Here is a 21339-nt window from a genome sequence, read left to right on the forward strand (position 1 = left end):
TGACTTTAGTGTGTTGGATTGTTAAAAAATTTTAAATGTGTGAGTCTAATAAAATTCATCTGTAGGCCAGATTTGGTTGATGGGCAACCAGTTTGCAGCCTTGGAAAGTTCTCTGAAATTAATGGAACTGCAAAATAGCCACCAGGGCCGGAGCCAGCCCTCTCTCTGGATCTGAGGCCTTGGTTTCTGTCCCTCTCTGCAGACTGGCTTCCTTCTGCCCCCTCGTGGCTGCTGCGTGTACCTAACCTTGCATATGGCTTCCACTCACCAGGGTTCAGCTCTGCCATCATAGCTGACTCAGCTGTTCAGTGTCCCACTTTCAAAATCTCAAGAGAGGAAGTTGATTGGTCCAGTTCAGCATTGGTCCAATTGGTAGGGTCAGGGAAGGGTGGGGTCAAGAGGTACAAACATGGCAGCTTTGGTCATGACAATTACTGGTATGCCTGGAACCCATAGCAACACATAGGTAAACTCTCAAGTCTGTTCATTATAACTGTTATGGGTTATGTCTTGGCATATGGAATATCTACCATATATTGGTATGATATTCAGCACTGAGGATGCAGAAGAGAATTAAGACATGATCCTTATCTTCATGAACTCATAGTGTAGTGTGGAGAAAACACTGCACACTGGGACACAGAGCCATACGGGCATTAATGGAGGAATGCAGAGTGCTGTGGGAGGCACACAGGAGGCCAGTCCCAAAGCTCTAGAACATTCTGAAGTCCCTTCTGGCTCCTCATGATTACAGTCCAGATTCCATGATTACAGTCAGACTTAGTCACTGTTGGTACTTTACTGTATTCCGATTCTTTGACATTTGAATCTCTAGATACATCACATATAATCATTCTCCATTAATCAAGAATATTTGATGATGAACCACTTCAAATATTCCTACCCCCACATGCCGGAAAACAGAGCACTTCCTGAATTAAACAATTTCTACTCACAAAGCATCAAAAAGGATAAAACGGAATAAATTTAACAGGAGTCCAAGACATTTACAAACTATAAAACAATCCTGAAAGAAATCAAAGATCTAAAAACATAGAGACATTCCATGACCGTGAATCTGAAGATTTAAAACTATTAAGGTGTCCATATCAGAACTCCTAAAATTGACCTCATAAATTTAACAAAATCCCTATCAAAAATCCCAGCTGGGATTTTAAAACTTACTACAAAGCTACAAGTAATCAAGATAGCATGCTTCTAGCATGAGTGTGGAACAGGCATTACATGTTGTTCAGCGTCTCACCTCTTTGGCCTCCTCCTGCCGTGAAATCTGCCCCTCAAGTGCTTTCTGTGGCCTCACTGCACCGTGGTTGCAACATCCTCACTCGCTCAGAGCTGCATCACGTTAACCCTTGCTCAGGACTCCCCATACTCAGGCTTTCCACACCCTCTCCCTCACTAGCAGCCTCCACAACCTTCCTCACTCAGAGCCTCCTCACTAGAGCTTCCACTCCCTAACTTTGAGCTCCCTCCCTCAGAGCTACCTCACACCCTGCCATACTCAAAGTTTTCTCACGCCTGCCACACTCAGAGCTCCCACACTCAGCACTTCTACCCTCCAACACTCAGAGCTTCCTGAGTGCTGGGAATCTGGGAAACATTCCCACTTTCACCCTCCCTTAACACAGCTTCTTCTTACCCCTCTTCATGCAGCGCTTCCTCACACAGACCCTCCACTCAGAGCTTCCTCACACCCTCCCTCACTCAATACTTCCTTAACCCTCCTCACTCAGAGCTTCCTCACACCCTCCTCAGTCAGCATTCCTCACTGAGGGCTTCCTCAGACCCTCCTCACTCAGCATTTTTTCACAAGCTCCCTCCCTCAGCGCTTCCTCACATCCTTCCTAACTCAGCATTTCTTCACATTTTCCCTGACTCAGAGCTTCCTCACCCTCCCTCACTCAGCACTTCCTCAATCCTCCTTCACTGAGCACTTCCTCAACCCTCCTCACTCAGAGCTTCCTTACTCAGAGCTTCCTCACACCCTCCTCACTCAGAGCTTCCTCACACCCTCCTCTCTCAGAGCTTCCTCACTCAGAGCTTCCTCACACCCTCCTCACTCAGAGCTTCCTCACTCAGAGCTTCCTCACTCAGAGCTTCCTCACACCCTCCTCACTCAGAGCTTCCTCTCTCAGAGCTTCCTCACACCCTCCTCACTCAGAGCTTCCTCACAACCTCCTCACTCAGAGCTTCCTCACTCAGAGCTTCCTCTCTCAGAGCTTCCTCACTCAGAGCTTCCTCACACCCTCCTCTCTCAGAGCTTCCTCACTCAGAGCTTCCTCTCTCAGAGCTTCCTCACTCAGAGCTTCCTCACACCCTCCTCACTCAGAGCTTCCTCACTCAGAGCTTCCTCAGTCAGAGCTTCCTCACACCCTCCTCACTCAGAGCTTCCTCACTCAGAGCTTCCTTACTCAGAGCTTCCTCACACCCTCCTCACTCAGAGCTTCCTCACACCCTCCTCACTCAGAGCTTCCTCTCTCAGAGCTTCCTCACTCAGAGCTTCCTCACACCCTCCTCACTCAGAGCTTCCTCACACCCTCCTCTCTCAGAGCTTCCTCACACCCTCCTCACTCAGAGCTTCCTCACACCCTCCTCTCTCAGAGCTTCCTCACACCCTCCTCACTCAGAGCTTCCTCACACCCTCCTCACTCAGAGCTTCCTCACTCAGAGCTTCCTCTCTCAGAGCTTCCTCACTCAGAGCTTCCTCACACCCTCCTCTCTCAGAGCTTCCTCACTCAGAGCTTCCTCACACCCTCCTCTCTCAGAGCTTCCTCACTCAGAGCTTCCTCACACCCTCCTCACTCAGAGCTTCCTCACACCCTCCTCACTCAGAGCTTCCTTACTCAGAGCTTCCTCACACCCTCCTCACTCAGAGCTTCCTCAACTCTCCTCACTCAGAGCTGTCTCACCACTTGGATTTTCTGAGCTTTCCTTCCTCTGCGAACACACTGGGTAACAGCTCTGGCTGTACTTCTTCGTGTCTGCTGTCCTGCTCCAGACAGGTGACCCTCCTATGTTAATAGATTCTGCTACCCAACTTAGGAGGAAAAAGGAAGCAATGACACCATATAAGTGGACTCGAGAGATACCTCGGCCATCGGAAGAGCCATACTCACTTCTTGGAATTAACCTTGTGGTTTCCTTTCACCTTGTGCTTCTTGCAGAAAGAAGTCAGGGGTGGGGTGGGGTGGGGTGGGGCAAGTGATGGAGCACAGTTTTTAGTGACTGAGAGAAGCAGGGAGTTAGTGAGGGGAGGCGGTGGTCACTGGCATCTTCAGAGCTGGGATGGTGGTGTCCTGAGCAAATTCCTTTCTTCCAGAATTTTCCCAAAGAGCTTGGCCACCTCTTGGGCACAGCCCCAGTGGATGGTGAGCCCGAAGCCTCCATGGCCATAGTTGTGGATGACCTGGGAGAGGCAAGAGAGAAGTTCTGGGCTGCCCTGGAAGGTTCAGGAGCTTCCTGAAGAATCCTGGGCCAAGCCTGATGGTATCAGAACTTCTCTTGGTACCATGGTAGGATGGCAGACCCCAGGAAGAGCAGTAAGGGGTGGGTGTTTGGGAAACTGGAGTTCAACATTCTAGACTTTTCTACTTGGAAGTGGACCTGCTTTGAGCACTCAGCACAGAAAAAGTTGAATCATCTAGAACTTGATCAGAGATTTCCTTCACCCCCACATCAAATTATTTGAAGTTCCCTAAATCACTTTCCTCATTCCCATACTGCTCCAGACAGCTGAACCTCCTGTATTAATAGATAGATTCTCCTACCCACCTTGGGAAGAAAGAAAACCAGGGGTACCATATAGGTGAACTTGGGAGAGGTTAGACCCCAGAGGCCTTTTTCAAAGCTGAAACCGTTAACAGGGAGTTACAGTCTGTATGTGACTCTCCCCCCAACTCCCCCACCCCACCCCTGCACAGACAACTTCTCTTACAGATGGACACCCAATTCTCTGTACGCATACATTACATACACAAACTCTCCTACACACACACACACACCATATGACCGGGGTAAAGGAGGAAGGGTGACCTAGATTTCTTCAACCACAGACAATCCTCATCTTTTCGATAAGCCCAGTTCCCACCCTATGAGAGAGGAGATGAGGGGCCCTAAAGAGATGATGGGCAACCCAATATGGACATCTGAGAAATAGCACTGGACTCAAATTCAAATTACTTCCCAGCCTTGCCCTCACCACTGGTCTGACGGAGGCCAGTGAATTCCACCTCTGGGAACCCCAGTTTGCCATCTGAAGCGTGGGGACAACCATCCCTGTCCCAAAGCGCTGTAGGGGAGATTCAATTGGGTCATTCTTGTCGTGGACACAAACTAGATGCTCGGTAAACACCCCCTTTTCCTTCTACTTCACACAGACTTTAGCAGATGGGAGCACTGCCCTCTGTATAACCTTGAGCCTATCCTTTACCATCGCTGGGCCTCAATTCCCCATTTATAGAGGAGGGGCTATTAGCCATTATGGCCCCTGCCTGAAGTCAGTATGACTATTCCTCAGAATGCCAGTGCATTCTTAGGTGTCAGGAGAGGGTGTTGCTTTCCTTGCCAAGAAAACATACCTCTGTGTTTGAAGATCCAAAGCGAAGCTGTTCTCTTTCTAGTCGAACCTGGGGGCGTACTGGCCGGAAGCCAGACCATTCACCGATAATTTTTGCATCCTGGAAAAAAAAGCATTGGTAATTCAACTCTGGATTTTTTTTTTTTCCTGATGCCATTTGTAGGTGGTCGAGACAGCTTTTGGAACCTCACCACCGCCACCAGTCATGGTTTTTTATTAGCCACTGTCACCACCAGCCACCACCATAGTATGGTCTCATCACCATCATTATCACCACATTCAGATTCGTTTTTCTTTTGGCCAGGCCATACTCCATGTAGGATCCTAGTTCCCTGACTAGGGACAGAACCCACACACCTGCAGTGGAAATGTGGAATCCCAAGCACCAGACTGCCGGGGAAGTCCCATGAGCTTTCCTCACCGCCAGCACCAACCACTCCATCCCACCGTCACTGCTGTCACTGTTGTTGTCAACACCAGCAGACACATGTGAAAACAGATTTCTGCAGCGAGTACATCTGCTCCACGCGAAGACAGCCTATGGTGTCTGGGGGATGGGATGTCACCTCAAGAAAGAGCAACCCTTAGCCATGACTGGATAGGTTTCATTGGCCCACAGCAGGACTGCCATTGCCAGTCCCTTCTTGGAATTCTTTTGCTCAGTTGTCCCAGTCACAGTATCTTCCCACCCTCAAGTTTCCTTATGATCATCAAGCTGCTAGGATCCTTGTCTAGAGCAAGAATATCTCTCCCCACCTTACCTTCAGTGTGGGCTCCAGTCTGCAGCAGCCTTCCCAAATGGTGTTGTGATCTGGGATGTTATTTGTCTCACTCCAGTTCCCCAGCTGGAAGATGCCGCCAAGAGTTATTGCCTGGAGCCTGGATAAAGTGAACAAGGTCGAAGATGAAGGAAAATGAAGCCTTTGAGATAAGGGGGGAGGAGTCATTGCCATGCTCACCCTTATCACCGTATTTACCTAGATCAACATTATAATCCCATAGATACTGAAAACAAACTTATGGTTACCAAAGGGGGAATGGAGGGGAAGGAATAAATCAGGAGCTTGGGATGAACACACACACACACATACACACACTATAAGATAGATAACCAAGATGGACCTATTGTGTAGCACAGGGAACTCTACTCAATATTCTGTGTTAAATGAGGAAAGAGCCTAAAAAAGAATTAATATATGTGTAAGTATAACTGAATCACTTTGCTGTACACCTGAAGCTAACACAATATTGTAAATCAACTGGACTCAATAAAACTAAAATATTAAATATAAAAAAACTCAAAAAACCCCAAACATTATCATCCCTACTAATAACACCAACATCACTACAATTGCCATGGTTATCACCATCAACAGCTACCACCTCCACCCTCACCATGAACATCACAGTCTTTATCGTCATCCCTTCTAATGTACAGCATGATAATGATAGTTAACAATACTGTATTGTATCCTTGAATGTTGCTAAGAGAGTAGATCTTAAATGTTCTCACCAAGATCTACATACATATGTATGTATCTACTTACATACACCAAACTATAATTATGTGATGTGATGAATGTGTCAACGAACCTTACTGTGATAATCATTTCACAGTATGGACATACATCACATCATCACGTTGTACATCTTAAATGTACACAGTGTTATATGTCAATGACATCTCAGTGATATTGGGGAAAATACTCTCTTCTCCATCAACATCATCTTCACTACTGCCTTCCTTGCTACCAGTAACATGTCATCACCATCAACTCCTTTCACCATCTCTACCACCACTATTAGCACTGCATAAGCACTATCCTCTCTGCCGCACCACTAAAATTGCCATCGAGGCAGTCAGCACAGTCACACCATTAACGTGGCCTTTGAGACTGTTGTGACTGCCACGTTTTAAAAAAATGGCTGCACCCGGTCTTAGTTGTGGCACGTGGGATCTTTGACTGTTGAGGCATGCAGAATCTTGTTCCCCAACCAGGGATCAACGTCGACCCCCTTGCACTGGGAGCACAGAATCTTAGCCACTGGACCACCAGGGACGTCCCTGCCGCATTAGTAACAGTCAACATGAATAGTGTCATCTACATCAGCACCAACTACCATCCCCAATTCCCACTCACTACCATCCATCATCCACACTGATCTCCTCATCTATAACAACATGACCCTGATGCTGGGAAAGATTGAAGGCAGGAGGGGAAGGGGATGACAGAGGATGAGATGGTTGGCATCACTGACTCAATGCACATGGGTTTGAGCAAGCTCCAGGAGTTGGTGATGCACAGGGAAGCCTGGCGTGCTGCAGTCCATGAGGTTGCAAAGAGTCGGACACGACTGAGCGACTGACCTGGACTGATCCCCGCTCCCACTATTCCTCCGTCAACAATACTATCATCAGCCCCATCACCACTCCCCTTATGGCCGTTCACGACACTGCTCATGTTACTGCCGTCCGCATCCACTACCTTTGTCTCCAGCCTCATCGCTACTGTCATCCCAAATCAGGTTCAACATAAAGCCCAGCTAAGGCTAAGTTCTGCCTTCTCAGGGATTGAATTTTTGCTCAGCCTCACTTAAAATCATTGGAGGAAAAAAAACCTGAAAAGATGAAGCAAGAGCCCTGGAGCAAGCAGCAAGGGCATAAAAAGAGCAGGAAGGTACTCCCTCCTTCGCCCTACAATGTCAGATTCTTTTTACCCTGGGATGATGTATGGAGACTTGTAGATGCCTCTCTCAGGGTCATGGGTGATAACGAAGTGTTTCAACCATGGTGCATCCACCTGTTGATTGAGGACAGAGAAGTCTCACCAGGAGAGTCAGATCAGTGGGCTCCCTTCCCCTGGTCCCTTTATGACCACATGTTCTGGTAGGAGTGGCACAGTCATCCCTTGGCCTTCCCATGACTCCTCTGTCCCAAGTCTGCACTTGACCGCTTACTTTTGCAGAAAGAGCTGTCCTAATAGAGAGTCACCCCTGGTGACTCTCCCAAAGCATCACACATTCTCATCCACAGAGAAACCCAATACACGTGTAAATGCACACACATGTAAATGCTCTTTTTATTTTGATACTGGCATATGCAGCTCCCATGTACGAACAAACACACACATATACATGCTTTACTATTAAGAACTCTGCCAAAAAAAAAAAAAGAGTATGTTTGGGAGGGTTGTGTTCTTGGTTCTTCTTGTTTCTTTAACATGCAAATTCCCTGAAGACCTGGTAGGGGCTCCTCTCTCAGAAGTTCTCGATTCAGCCTCTATCTTTACAGATGAAATAGGCAGGCAGAAACAATCTATCAGCAAGAGCTCATCCCTCACCTTCAGACTTACCTTAATGATCTGCCCTCGGCCTGGCTGCAGCAGGGGATCTGGTTGCAGCGCCCCAGCCCACACCCCAGTGCAGTTGATAATCACATCAGCGCCTTCTCTTACCACCTGGTAGCAATCAACAGGGCAGGTGGGTTGAAAGGGGTTGAGGACCCTAGGATCCCTTGGCTTCTTCCACCCTGCAGCTCCCTGCTTCCTTTGGAACAGCTAGGAAGTGGGGCTCAATGAGGAATCCATGGACCTGCCTCCAATACTGCCCTGCCATTTACCTACTGTGTGACCTCAGAAATGCCCTATGCTCTCCACAAGGTTCACCTTCCTTAGCTATTAAATGGGGCTGGTACTATCTGTTCATAGGCTGCTGGTTCCAGTGTGATATAAACACTATAATGTGTTTGGAAAGGAATACTACAGAAGGGGGAAACCTTCTTGGAACCTTCCAGAAGAAGTCAGAAAGGATGCAGAGATAGTTTTCTCCCTCCTTCTGCCTCCTTTTTATTTCATTCTCTTGCCTCCTTCTCTGCCAAGACATCTGCAGAAGGCGGGTTGGAAGCCCTAGCTCCATGCATTTGTATTCGATGCTCCATAACTCAAAGACATAGCATCATGGGTACCCAAACTCCCAGCCCAGCCCCAGTGACTCTCCTTACAGGTCACTCCTGAAACACACTGGTATTGTTCATAAGCTAGTATTTGCTGCACTGGACTCTGAGCCCCTTGGGAATGAGAGCTGTGTCTAATTCAAGTATGCATTCCAAGTGCCCATCAGGGCTTGACCTAGAGCAGATGCTCTTTTATTTTAGTAGGTACCAAGGGGGCTTCCCTGGTTGCTCAGTGGTAAAGAATCCACCTGCCAAAGCAGGAGACGTGGGTTCAATCCCTGGGTTGGAAAGATCCCCTCAACCCAGGTTGCCATGCCCTCCTCCAGGGGATCCCCTGGAGGAAGAAAGGGCAACCCACTCCAGTATTCTTGACTGGAAAATGCTATGGACAGAGGAGCCTGGTGGGCTACAGTCCATGGGATCACAAAGAATTAGACACGACTAAATATGCACCCATGCAAGTACCAAGAGTCTTCCATGTGCTAAGCACTTTTCTGGGTGCTGGGATTGAGTGATATAGCAAAGTTCCTGGTACATAGCCAGGGCCTGCTAATGGTGCATGCTACTATCATTACTACGGATGGTGGTGTCACTCTGGACCTAAGTCACTTTGTTTTGTATCAGCATCAACCCAGATGTTGTTAAGAAGCAGCCAAACATCTAAAACCTGAGGAGTGGGCTGTGGCTGAGAGCGAGAAGAGGCAGCCAGCTCTCCGGCCCTAAAATCCACTGAGGCCCAGACACAGATTAGCCCCTAATGGCCACCATGTTTCCATTGTTCCTTTGCTTCTGCCTCCCACATCAAGGCAGAATGCCCGAGTCCTTCTGGGATTAAAAATAGGCCTAAAGTCTTGGACAGGCCTCACAGGAACCCTGGGAGCCTGAGAAGGCCTTCCCCAACCCTGTAACAGGAAGCAAAGGCCTCCCTTCTTTTCCTCTCTCCCACACCCAGCCCCTTCTGGCCCTTCAGCTCACCTCCTCAAAAGACTCCACCTTCCGCAGGAAGAATTTCACTCCTCTCTCAGTTAACCTGGGACGATCAAACACATCCAAAAATCAAGCATTTAGTTCTCTGAGGACGGCAGGTGGGGGGTAGACGTTTCCCAAAGAACCTTTTGAGGATGTTAGTCCTACAGGATGCTCCTTGAGAATATGACTATACAGTCCAGTCGGTTCATTAGCACCTTGATGCACCAGTGGCCTCTGAAATGTCCCTTGGGAAACCTGAGATGGTCCATGCCCCTCGTTGAGCAGATGGAGATGGAAGAAGGGCCTAGTTGAAGGTCATATCGTGAGTCAATGATGGGATTGGGACCGAAACCCAATCGAAACTGAAACTCTTACTACCCATGATGCTGCTCTGTATTATCAAAGGGGATGAGATGCAGAGTGGAGGACGGGCAGGGTTGGGTCAATGCCGAATGCTCCTTTGTCAGCAGCAGAGCATGAGGAAGGGGGTAGGCTGGGGACACCCACCTCTCCCCTTAAATTTCACAGAGGAAAAAAATGTATGTCACTGTTAGGAATATAGTAGAAACATTAGGAGAAGAGGAAGTAAAACACTGTACAAGCTAAAGCACAATCTCGTAATTACTTTACCCTCCTAGTTTCCTCAAGATATCAGTAGAAAAACTGGGGACACTCTTCCGTGGAGAGGCTGGACAAGAGTCATGAGTGTCCTAAGGTTAGGAGATATAACCATGTTTTGATACAATGATTTCCAAGCCTGGTTGATGATTACAGCCACTCAGAGGACTTTTTAAAATATAAATTTCTGACCCCACCCCACCCCAGAGAATCTGATCAGTAGCTATAAAATAGGGTCCTGAAATTTATATTTTTAAAACCTTCCCAAATCATTTGAGGAAAGTCACCATCCACTCCAGATTTTTAAATATTAATAAAATAATAACATACAGGAAATTTATGGAATCTTCCTTAATATGAATGTTTGTGAATATAGATACAGATATAGCTCTCAAGCTAATGTTTGCTAATTGAGAATACTACAGGATTCTTATCAACAAAAGGAACAAGACAGGGACACCCACTATCATCTGCATTAGTTAGTGTTGTCCTGGAGGTACTGGCCAGAGCAGTTAGACAAAAAACAAATGTGAGGTATAAAAATAAAAGCCAGCTTATGCTTGATGATGATGTCTATATACCTGGAAAAACTTAGGAGAATCTATTTAAATCTATTACACTAACATCACAGATTTTGGTGAGGCTGACAATAAATATCACATGTAAAAAGCTTCTTGAGTGGTTTCAACCAGGTGTGGAAAGCACTGTCCTACTGCACAGAGGTGGTCAGGACCACGGATAGCTCCCACCAAACCTAAAGGTTTTCATCAACATTTAAGGCTTACCAGGCGGTGCAGGGGTAAAGAATCTGCCTGCAAGAGACATGGGAGATACAGGTTCAATCCCTGGGTTAGAAAGATCCCCTGGAGAAGGAAATGGCAATCTGCTCCAGTATTCTTGCCTGGGAAATCCCATGGACAGAGGAGCCTGACAGGCTATACACTCCATGAGGTCGCAAAGAGTTGGACATGACTGAGTGATTGAGCACGCACGCAGTACAAAGATAAATCCCATGAATTGTCATTCACTACAACCCTTGTTCCTGGGAGCTGCTTTCTTCAAAGTAAAGCTGAAAATCTCACCTTTCAGTCAGCCACTGCAGATACTTCCTCCCCTCCAGAAGCAGGCTTGTGTTGAACCAGCCATAGCTAGAATCACAAGAGGCAAAAGGTGGGAAGAGAGGATTGGAATCAGAGCTGTATTTGAAGGCTATCAAATAGGGGTGGCTGTCACATTCTCTGGGCCCATAAAAGGGTAGAGCAGGGACCATCAGGTGACATTCAAGGGAAAGCAATTTTCAGCTCAAAGCAAGGAAATATTTTCTATCAAAGCCCTCCTTGACATTGGGGTGCACAAGAGGGAATTGATGTGAATCTGTAGAGAAGATTCAGACATGGAGCAAGGTGAGGAGAGGATCATAGAAGCATCAGGCTGTAGAAAAAAGAATAGAGGGGTTTGGACAGGGTTGGAATTCTATTGTGGTCACTTTGCTGTGTGACCTGGGGAAGTGACTTGGTCTTTCTGAAGCTCAGTTTCCTCATCTACAAAACAGGATAGTGGTATGGAACTTCTAAGGGCTTCCCTGGTGGCTCAGTGGTAAAGAATCCACCTGCCCATGCAGGAGATGTGGGTTCAATGCCTGAGTCAGGAAGATCCCCTAGAGAAGGAAATGGCAACCCACCCCAGTATTCTTGACTGGAAAATCTCATGATCAGTGGAGCCTGGTGGGCTACAGTCCATGGGATTGTAAAAGAGTCAGACAAGACTTAGCAACAACAAATGGAACTTCTGGGCTTGAGATCTGTATCCACATCCCCTACCACCATAGTCTAAGGCACAGTTTGGATAGGTGGGTTTCCAGAAGGGGTTGGACAGAACACTGAGAGATCAGAGTCCCAGGGGCTCTAGGCCTGGGATGGAATAGGAAATCTGGGCTTCCCTCATAGATCAGTCAGTAAAGAATCTGCCTCCAATGCAGGAAACCAGAGTTTGATCCCTGGGTTGGAAAGATCCCCTGGAGAAGGGAATGGCAACTCACTCCAGTATTCTTGCCTGGAAAATCTCATGGACAGAGTAGACTGGCGGACTTCAATCCATAATGTCACAAGGGTCAGACATAACTTAGCAATTAAACCATATTCCCTATAAGTCTATCTGAATTGTGTGGCCTCAGCTCCTTCACCCATGACAATAATCTTACCTGTAATCAGGAAACATGTCCAGCTCTCTGGGAGTCAGCTTCCGAAATCCCAGAACTGTATCCTTCCAGTAAGGGTCCTTTAGAGGAAGAAGAGAAGGCGGCACAGAGATGGATGAACATCAGCAAGACTGATGATAACTAAGACTTATGTAAGTTTACCATGTGTAAGGCGCTGTTCCAAGCATTTTATTCATACCAATCCATTTAATCTTCACAACAACCCATTGAGGTAGATGCTATTTTTAGTCCCATTTTACAGATGGGCCCACTGAGGCTCAGAGAGTTTAAATAAGTTGTCTGTGGTCACCCAGCTAATTAATGGTGGCACTGAGATTTGAACCCACACAGTGGGGCTTCAGAATCCATGTTCTTAACCATGGTGCTACGCGAGGGTAAGAATAAGGCTGAGAATGAATGATATGGTAGAGTCATAAATAGGGGAGGGAAAATAAGGGGTGACAGTGAAGGTCACCAGGGATGATAGGGGAAAGTTGCAGAGGGAAGGGTCAGACAGCCCAGTAGGGGGAGATTTTGGCCTCACCACTGACCACCTTGAATTCTCCGAGACTCAGTTTTCTTGTCTGTATAATGGAGTTAATAGTCACTCTCTCTCTCTTTTTTTTTTAAATAATACTCTTAGAAGGCAGTTTAATAATAATAAATGGAACACAAAAATAATTTTTAAAGCAAAAATAGAACTTTTGTAAGCCTTAGTTATTTCTTTCTCCTTTTTTTCAAGACTTTTTTTTTTTTAATGTGGACCATTTGTTTGTTCAAGTCTTTACTGAATTTGCTACAATATTGCTTCTCTTTTATATTGTAGTTTTTTGGCTAGGAGGCATGTGGTATCTTAGCTCCCCAACCAGGGATCAAACCCACACCTCCTGCTTTGGGAGGCAAAGTCTTAACCGCTGGATCACCAGGGAAGTCCCACAAAGATAGAACTTAAAGCAAACCTGTTTTGAACAGGAGTCTGCCTAAGGGGCTTAAAGGACCTCCCTCTCCTCCCACCCTGCTTTGGCATGCCTTGATCTGTGATCAAGGCTCTGCTCTATGTACGGTTCACGGCCAAAGATGTCTCACTCACCGGAACAGCTTCACGGAAGAGGTTGTAGCCTGAGACCGGGGCCAGGCCCATGTTTGCGGCGTTGGGAGAACCGATGAGGCTCAGGAGATAGTTGAAGGTCTGCTGGTTCCAGTGCCTGAAAGGATGCCCCAGAGTCTTGGTCACCTAATACCCTGAGCTGGACAAGAGAGCTCCAAGGGTCGGCTTGCATGGGACTGTGCTCAGGCTGGTAGGATGTGTCCAAATCCAGAAATTCACCCCATTCACTCTGCAGTGACTCAAGTGCTAATCACCCTCCATAAACTTTTTCATATTTCAACATTAACAGGGAAGAGGAGGGACAAAGGATCCTCCACCACCACAGAGAACAGGCTTGTGGTTGTCAAGGGAGAGGGGGCTGGGGGAGGGGCGGAGTGGGAGACTGGGGGTGGCAGATGTAAGCTATTATATGTAGAATGGATAAATAGCAGTCCTACTGAACAGCACGGGAAACTACAATATATTCAATATGCGTGTGCTAAGTCACTTCAGTTGTGTCCAACTCTTTGCAACCCTATGGACCATAGCCCACCAGACCTCTCTGTCTGTGGGATTCTCCAGGCAAGAATACTGGAGTGGGTTGTCATGCTTTCCTCCAGGGGATCTTCCTGACCCAGGGATCGAACCTGCATCTCTTACGTCACCTGCATTGGCAGACAGGTTCTTTACCACGAGCACCACACCCACTATACTCAGTATCTTATGATAAGCCATAATGCAAAGGAATATTTTCAAAAAAGGGTGTATATAGATTCTATAAATGCATAACTGAATCACTTTGCTGTACAGCAGAAATTAAAACAATATTGTAATCAAATATACTTCAATTAAAAAAAATTTTTTTTAATGCTCCAATTTTCAGGGCAGAAATGGAGAAACAGAGAAAACAGACCTAAGGACATGGTGGGAGGTGAGCAGGGAGATGGTGAGATATATGGAGAGAGTAACATGGAAATTTACAGTGCCATATGTAAAATAGACAGCCAGTGGGAATTTACTGTGTGACTCAGGGAACTCAAACATGGGCCCTGTGGCAATCTAGAAGAGGGAGACGTGTACGGAGATGGAAGGGAGGTTCAGGAGGCAGGGGACACAGGTGTACCTATGGCTGATTCTTGTTAATGTATGACAGAAAACCCACAAAATTCTGTAAAGCAAATATCCTTCAATTAAAAAAATTACGTGGCAAAAAAAAGACAAAAAAGAATCCTCCATCACAACTATTAATATTTGGAGCCCACCTCCAGCTTGGGATCATGTAGCTGCCAGTTTAAATGAAAGGTTTGACTGCTTTAGGGGCTCTCTCTCTGGGAATACCCGCCACCCGCCCTCAAGCCCCCATAAACACCCAGACATTGCTTACCGCTTCCAAACGCTTTATCTTTCTCCTGGGCACACAGCTCGACCACGTTTCCTAGACTGCCTTTCAGTTAGGGGTGGCTGCGTTAGGGGTTCTTGCAGCCATGTGGCTGCATTCTGGCCAATGGACTCCAAAGACTCCTCCCTTGTGGCCCTCATGCTCTCTCCTTCCACATTCATTCACTGGCTCCTGGCAACATCGAAAGCCACGAGCAGGATGGCAGAGCCATGAGATGGAAGGAGGTCAGGCTCCTGAATTGCCACTGATCAGGAATATTGGTTTCATAATTTATGGGCATGAAGATGAAATCAAGTCAATATTCATTTGAGGGTTCCTGTGTTGAAGCAGTCGGTGGTTTCTAAACTGAAACAATGACCTCTGCCACTTCTTTGCTAACCTGGAACATCAATCCATGCACTTAGACGTCTTCCTGACAGCTGGATGCACTGGGCACTGACTGCCACCCAGTTTAAGGAAGAGATGGAGACAAAACCTTCATTTGTCTGGCACACATGGCTTCTTGGCCTTTCGGCCACAGTTAGGTGTAGCATCTGTCTGGCACACAGCAAGGACTTAATATGTGTTAGTATTGTTTTTACAGCATGTCAGGACAAAGCCTTCAAGAAGAGTCATTCTTGGGGACAGGAACCCTGAGAGGGGACATCCTCTCTGCAGACTCTGCCCCACCAACCCCGACCACCCACTGGGGCCCTCACTCACGCCTCCTGTGGGTTGCTGGGCTCCGAGAGGTAGGGCTGCCAGAGGCCGGCAGCCACGTCGGTGGTGGTGAGCGGGGTGAAGCGGTCTGCATAGACCATCACATTCAGCGACTGTAGGACTGAGCGATAGCACTCATGGATGCAGAGGGCGGTGGACAGCCCGATGACGCCCGCTCCGATCACGACCACGCGCATCGTGCCAGCCTGCGGGAAGGAAGGGTTGAGGTGGCCCACCATCACTGTCACCTTCATCGTCATCAACACCATCCACTGATGGCTTAGAAGATGACTGACACTGCCCAGCCCTTTTTATACTTGATCCTTTTGTTGACCCTTACCCAGGGGAAAACTGAGGCCCAGAGAGGCAAAGCCAATTGCCTAAGGCCACACAGCCAGTAAATGATGCATGTTTCTCTGGGGAGCCTCCTCGAATATCCTGTCCCCAGGCTGGGAGAATAAAAAGTACACAGCAGAGTGCCTAGCCCAGCTGTTGGCTAGGTAGTCTGGTGGTTAGGACTGTGTGTGTGTTTAGTCTATAAATCGTGTCTGACTCTTTGCAACCCCATAAACTGTAGCCCTCAAGGCTCCTCTGTCCATGGAATTCTCTAGGCAAGAATACTGGAGTGGGTAGCCACTCACTTCTCCAGGGGCAGGGAGGATCTTCCCAACCTTGGAATTGAACCCCAGGCCTCCCACACTGCAGGCTGATTCTTTAGCATCTGAGCTACCAGGAAAGTCCAGAGGTTAGGACAATGGACTTCAAATCTCAGATCTCAGCTCTGCTGTCTGCTGGCCATGACCTTGGGTAAGATGCCTCTCAAGACTCAAATTCTTTCTCTGGAGAAATGAGAAAACTAACTCATGCCTCAGAGAGTAGATGGAAGTTTTCACAAGGCAGCAAATGTAAAAAGCTTAACACAGTGTCCAGGGCAAAAGAAGCGCTTTCCTGACATTTCTGGGGCACCTACTGTGGGCCAACCCTGTGCTAAACACTTCTTGTGCATCACTGCACCTAAATCTCCCACATTCTTAAGAGTTAGGGGCTGGTGTTATTGATCCCATTCTACAGATAAGGAAACAAAGACTCAGAGAGGTGGAGTGACTTACAGAAGTTCACACAGCCAGTAAATGGTGCTGCCAGGATTTCATTTTAATTCACGTAAACTTGATACACATTTACTGCACACCTACTGTGTGCCAGGCTGGCAGCTGTGAGCATCTGGGATGCATTTTTTGGCCTCACAACTCAGACCTTCAGAGTGCATCCCCGCCAGGCCTGCCTGGGGATACTGGGCTGCTAAATTTCTAATTTCTCCTCAGAAATTTAGAAGACCTAGCAGCTTTTGACCTTGAAGCTGCTTGGTCCGTGCACAGCAGGGAAATATTTTGCCGGCTCCTGCTAGGGCAGAACAAGGGGACTTTTTGTGCCCGGAAGGGCCAAATTCAACTTTCCCTCCTCTTTGCTCACAACTCTCCTCCCACGGACCTTGCCTCCTGGCAACTGCGGCCCGTGGCCCTGAACGGCAGGACATTCTCAATATGGCCTAGTTTTATAAAGGAGAAAACGGCTCCAGCCCACAAGAACTGGACTCTGTTGGGATTTCAGCAGCCAAGTTGGAGATAAACCCAAAAAAGGGAAAAGCATCGTCCTCTGGTGATTCTCCTTCTAGCCGTGAGCCTGGTTTTGGTGGCGGGGGACCTGCTCAGGGACCCCCTCACCATCTCCTCCACCCCTTGCCTCAGGAGATCCAATCCCTTCAGCCATGAAATAGGGTTAACCCCCATCTCCCGGGTCAGCCTGAAGACTGAATAACTAGCCTGGTGAAAGTTCCTGGTATGCGGCCTGGCCTCAGTCTGTAGTGACCTCTTTCTGTCCCCCAGCACCTTGAGAATAACAAGGGAAAGAACATTAGGTCTGGAGGAGAAGACAGCAAGGGGAGTCAGATCTGGCTTCACTGCTGGCTTGCTGTGTGATCTTGGCCAAGTTACTTCCCCTCTCTGGGCTTTCTGTCTCTACATAGGCTCTGGAGATTTGACCACTTTCGTACCTTGACAAGAAGAAGGCTGGAATAGAGGCTTTACCTGTATTTTCCAAAATTCCCTGTAATGAAGGAGGTGTTATGGTGTGGAGGGGTGTCCGTGACAGCCCAGGCTGGGGGTTGAGCAGCCTGGCACACACCCTCTGTGTGACCCTGGGTAAGTTACTTCACTTGACTGAGTGAGAGATCTCTGGGCATGGAGAAAGAGACTTCAGACCAAAGCCGTCACGTGGCATGTCTCAGGTAACAAGGCTGCTCAGGGATGGCAAAGCCTCTGGTTGGAATCGAAGGCAGGTGCCCAAGAGAAGAACATGAGGCAGGACCCAGAGCAAGTTCTAAAACCTCTGGCCATTACAAAGAAAGACAGGTAGCAGCATGGAGCTCAGTTTCTCCAGCGTCTAAAATCTTAAAGATAAGCACGATAGCATCATGCAGAAGAAGAAACCGGGGCTCACAGAAAGAGGGTCCACTCAGCCAGACTCACACATTTGTGATCAAAAGATTTGTAGAGTTTTGGGGTTAAAAAGTCTCTGTGAAAGGAAAAACCTGGCAATGGGGAGAAACAGTAGCAGCTGTGAGCTTTTCAACTCTTGGTATGTGTCACTCATCGTGCTAAGAACTTGACATGCATTATCTCCTTTAATCTTCTAACAACCCTTGGGGTTGTCATCATGCCCATTTTACAGATGAGGTGACTGAGGTTCAGGCACCTGCTGGTAAGAAGCAGAGCTCGGGCTGGCCTGACTCACAAGGCTATGCGCTAATCCCACAATTTGAAAAAAACATGAAATCAAGCAGGTGAAGAGTAACAGCCAAAGCTTCTGGTTTTTTGGGTTTTTTTTTTGCATTAAAAAAAAACAAACAAACCTGAAATTCAATGAGTGTAGGAATTTTTAGCGTGTTGGTGGTAGGCACAGAATTAAAGGAAAATGTGTCCTAAGTCAATTATCTCAATCGAATAAATGAATCAGATTTGATACTAATGGCAGCAACTGTGTATTTCTGCATGTATTAAAGTGGAATATAAATGGATAAGGTCCTTATCAGAATCGGCAGTCAGACTGTAGGATCTAACAGAGCCAGCCTTGGGTGAAATCATTTATGCATGTTGATAATTATTTCCCTGACTCGGTTTGCACACAGCTCTGTTATCCTTCAACCATTTTCTTATTGTTACTGATGTTTCTATTAGTGTTGCTGTTTTCTGCTTTATGCTGTTAGTTTAACCAAACATGCTTGGAGTGTACATTCAGGAAGACACAAGCAGCTGATGTTGTTAGATTTGTGTGTGTGTGTGTGTGTGTGTGTAATTATAATATCTACCTGTACGTGGAGCATGAAGGGAATTCTGGCCGTATGCCACTTGCCAGACACACATAGAAGCAGTACAGACATCCTCTTACTTTATCCTCACAACTGCTCTGAGAGGTTCTACGGACTGGGGACTGAGGTTCAGAGAGAGGAAGTCACCCCCCTAAAGTCACACAGCCGGTGTGGCACAGAGTTTAGCTGGACCCTGTCTGAGCTTCCTGGGCTGCACCATAGATCTCTTAGGCAGCCATCAAGAAATTGGCACATGACAGTGTTTTTTTACTTTCCAGTCTTCTAATAGTTTGCTTATAACCTCCCTTGTCCCTAGAACAGACCTTGAAGCAGCTCATACCTTTGATAGCTGCATGTGCAAAAAACAGGAAAGACTTGTTTTGTTTTGTTTTTTAATCAAGTCACAGGTGAGTTATCTGAATAAATATCATCAGCTTCCTATGGCTACCTCTTATAAAGTTTCAGAGTTTATTCTTAAAATGAAACATATACTATCAATGCTGGATAACCAGGCCACCGCTCCCAGCCTCCCAAATAATAATAATTAACCTTTTATTGAGTACTTGCTACGTGCCCAGTTCTGTGCTAAGCCCTCTGCAGTCATCACCTCTTTTAATATCCAGGTTAACCCTGAAAGAGGTGAGTTATGATCCCCATGTTCTAGATGAGGACACTGAGGCTTGGAGAGGTGAAGGCACTTACCTGTGGTCCCTGCAAGGCTGTCACCTGCTTCGGGCTCTAACGTGGACCTTCTCTGGCGACACCGGGAGGAATGCTCAGATCTTTTGTGCCCCAACCCCTGCCCCCAGTCACCTGGTGTGCCAAATCTCTGCAGCAAAGAGGCAGCTGCTGTGGGCCCAGGGTCCTATCTCCTGAAGGGAGGCTCCCGATTCTGGGGCGTCCTGTCCTCAGCCCGAACTGGAGCTCAGGGTCAAAGTCTGAAGGGATGGACAGGGCACGGCAAGGGGTGGGGCTGGGCACCCGCTGCCGCTCTCAGGGGCTGGATCCTGGCCGGCTTGGGAGACCTCACCTCCCCTCACTATGGTCCCTGAGAAGTTGCCTGACTTTTCTGGCTGACCCCAAGTCCCCATGGACAGGCCTCAGAGAAGGAGGGAGGAAGAAGGGGGGTTCTTGGAGGGCTGATGGGCACAAGGAGATCTGTCTCCCGGGCCAGCTGGAGACGATCCTCTTTCTTCCCTCTTCCTGTTGCCACCCTGGGGGAGGGGACGGCGGCCTCCTGAACCACTGTGCATCTTGCCTGAGGGGGTGGGGGAGTGGTCAGGCTGGCGGCCCCTGAGGGGAGGTCAGAGGTACAGGACAAGAGCTCCTGCGGCCAGCCAGCCAGCCTAATGCATTCTGGGATGCCGGATGGATGAGACTCAGGGCCATGCCTCTTTGGGCCAAAAAGATGGGTAGGTCTTTGCTCCTCTATCCCAGAGACAGGTGTGGCTGGATGCCAGGTCCCTCCTCTGCCAGAACTGGACATGGAGCAGTGATTATTAGAGCCTAGAGAGCATCAGGCACCTCACTGTATGGATGGAGAGACTGAGGCCCAGGGACAGGGACCAACCAGCCCTGGGTGAGTCACCCTTTGGGTTAGCTTTGAAAGTCCAACCTCTAACCCCGTACCTTCAGCACCCTCAAATAGCAATGTGCAGATGACATAAGAAAATGCCTGCAAAAGATTAGTGCACTCCATTTTTCTTGAATAATAAAGAAGATGGGGTGAACTCTATTTGCTTTTATGATTCCATTTTATTTGCATTTTTTAAACAAATGTCATGGGTCACATTTATCTATTTATGGCTACATTGGGTCTCTGTTGCTTCGCACAGGCTTTCTCTAGTTGCAGTGAATGGGAGCTACTCTCCAATTGTGGTGTACAGGCTGCTCATTGTGGTGGCTGGTCTTGCAGAGCACGGTTCTAGGCCTTCCCCAAGGAATATGGAATCCTCCTGGACCAGGGATTGAACCCATGTCCCCTGCCCTGGCAGGTGGATTCTTAACCACTGGGAAGTCCCATGTATCACTGTTATGTCTCACAACCTTAGGAAATTGCTTGTGCCTCTAATTCATTATGGGAACACTTAAAAGTTAGCAAAAGTCAGCTGGATATCTTTGTGCCCTCCCCATTCCAACAATGATTTGGGTTTTGTGAATTTCAGTGTGCCAGTTCTAAATATTTTGCCTAGATTATCTCATTTAATCTTGCAGCAACCCTAATAGTAGGTAGGATCACGATTAACTTTCTCTTCATAGTTGAAATTCAACAACTTGCTCCCAGTATCCACTATAGCTAAACATATGTCTATCTTAAAACCCAGCAAACCTCCTTTTATGTACATATCCAAGAGAAATGAAGACAAACACTACCCAAAAGGACTGTACAAGAACATTCATAGCCTCAAAGCAGAAACAACCAAAATGCCTATCAGTTAGAGAATGGGTAAACAAATT

At 47.4% G+C, this 21339-nt stretch overlaps 1 protein-coding gene across 6 annotated transcripts; it reads right to left on the reverse strand.

The window, feature by feature from the left end:
• Positions 1-784: 784 nt before the first annotated feature.
• DAO (D-amino acid oxidase) lies at positions 785-19802 on the reverse strand. Of its 6 annotated transcripts, none has more exons than XR_009596913.1 (12): positions 19585-19802; positions 15522-15724; positions 13424-13538; positions 12337-12413; positions 11219-11284; positions 9525-9579; positions 7951-8055; positions 7316-7398; positions 5359-5476; positions 4599-4697; positions 2880-3427; positions 785-2684 (listed from the first exon to the last, which is right to left on the reverse strand). XR_009596913.1 is itself a non-coding variant. In XM_042234721.2 (11 exons), the coding sequence occupies exons 2-11, from the start codon at positions 15713-15715 to the stop codon at positions 3296-3298; spliced, it is 1044 nt and encodes a 347-aa protein (XP_042090655.1). In that variant the 5' UTR covers positions 15716-15724; positions 19585-19802; the 3' UTR covers positions 785-3295. The 6 variants fall into 6 exon arrangements, 1 of the variants encoding a protein (XP_042090655.1); XR_009596912.1 differs by having other exon boundaries at positions 785-2699; positions 2839-3427; XR_009596911.1 differs by having other exon boundaries at positions 785-2423; positions 2636-3427.
• Positions 19803-21339: the final 1537 nt, after the last annotated feature.

This window comes from Ovis aries, chromosome 17, assembly GCF_016772045.2.
Source record: "Ovis aries strain OAR_USU_Benz2616 breed Rambouillet chromosome 17, ARS-UI_Ramb_v3.0, whole genome shotgun sequence".
NCBI lineage: Eukaryota > Metazoa > Chordata > Mammalia > Artiodactyla > Bovidae > Ovis > Ovis aries.

What these genes read in the sequence shown, in the direction of transcription:
- DAO (XM_042234721.2), bottom strand. Translation starts at nt 15,715, where the DNA reads ATGCGCGTGGTCGTGATCGGAGCGGGCGTCATCGGGCTGTCCACCGCC. An exon ending in CCCAGCAACCCACAGGAGGC is followed by an intron (nt 13,539 to 15,521) that starts GTGAGTGAGGGC and finishes GCATCCTTTCAG; the next exon opens with GCACTGGAACCAGCAGACCT. An exon ending in GACTGGAGCCCACACTGAAG is followed by an intron (nt 4,698 to 5,358) that starts GTAAGGTGGGGA and finishes TTTTTTTTCCAG; the next exon opens with GATGCAAAAATTATCGGTGA.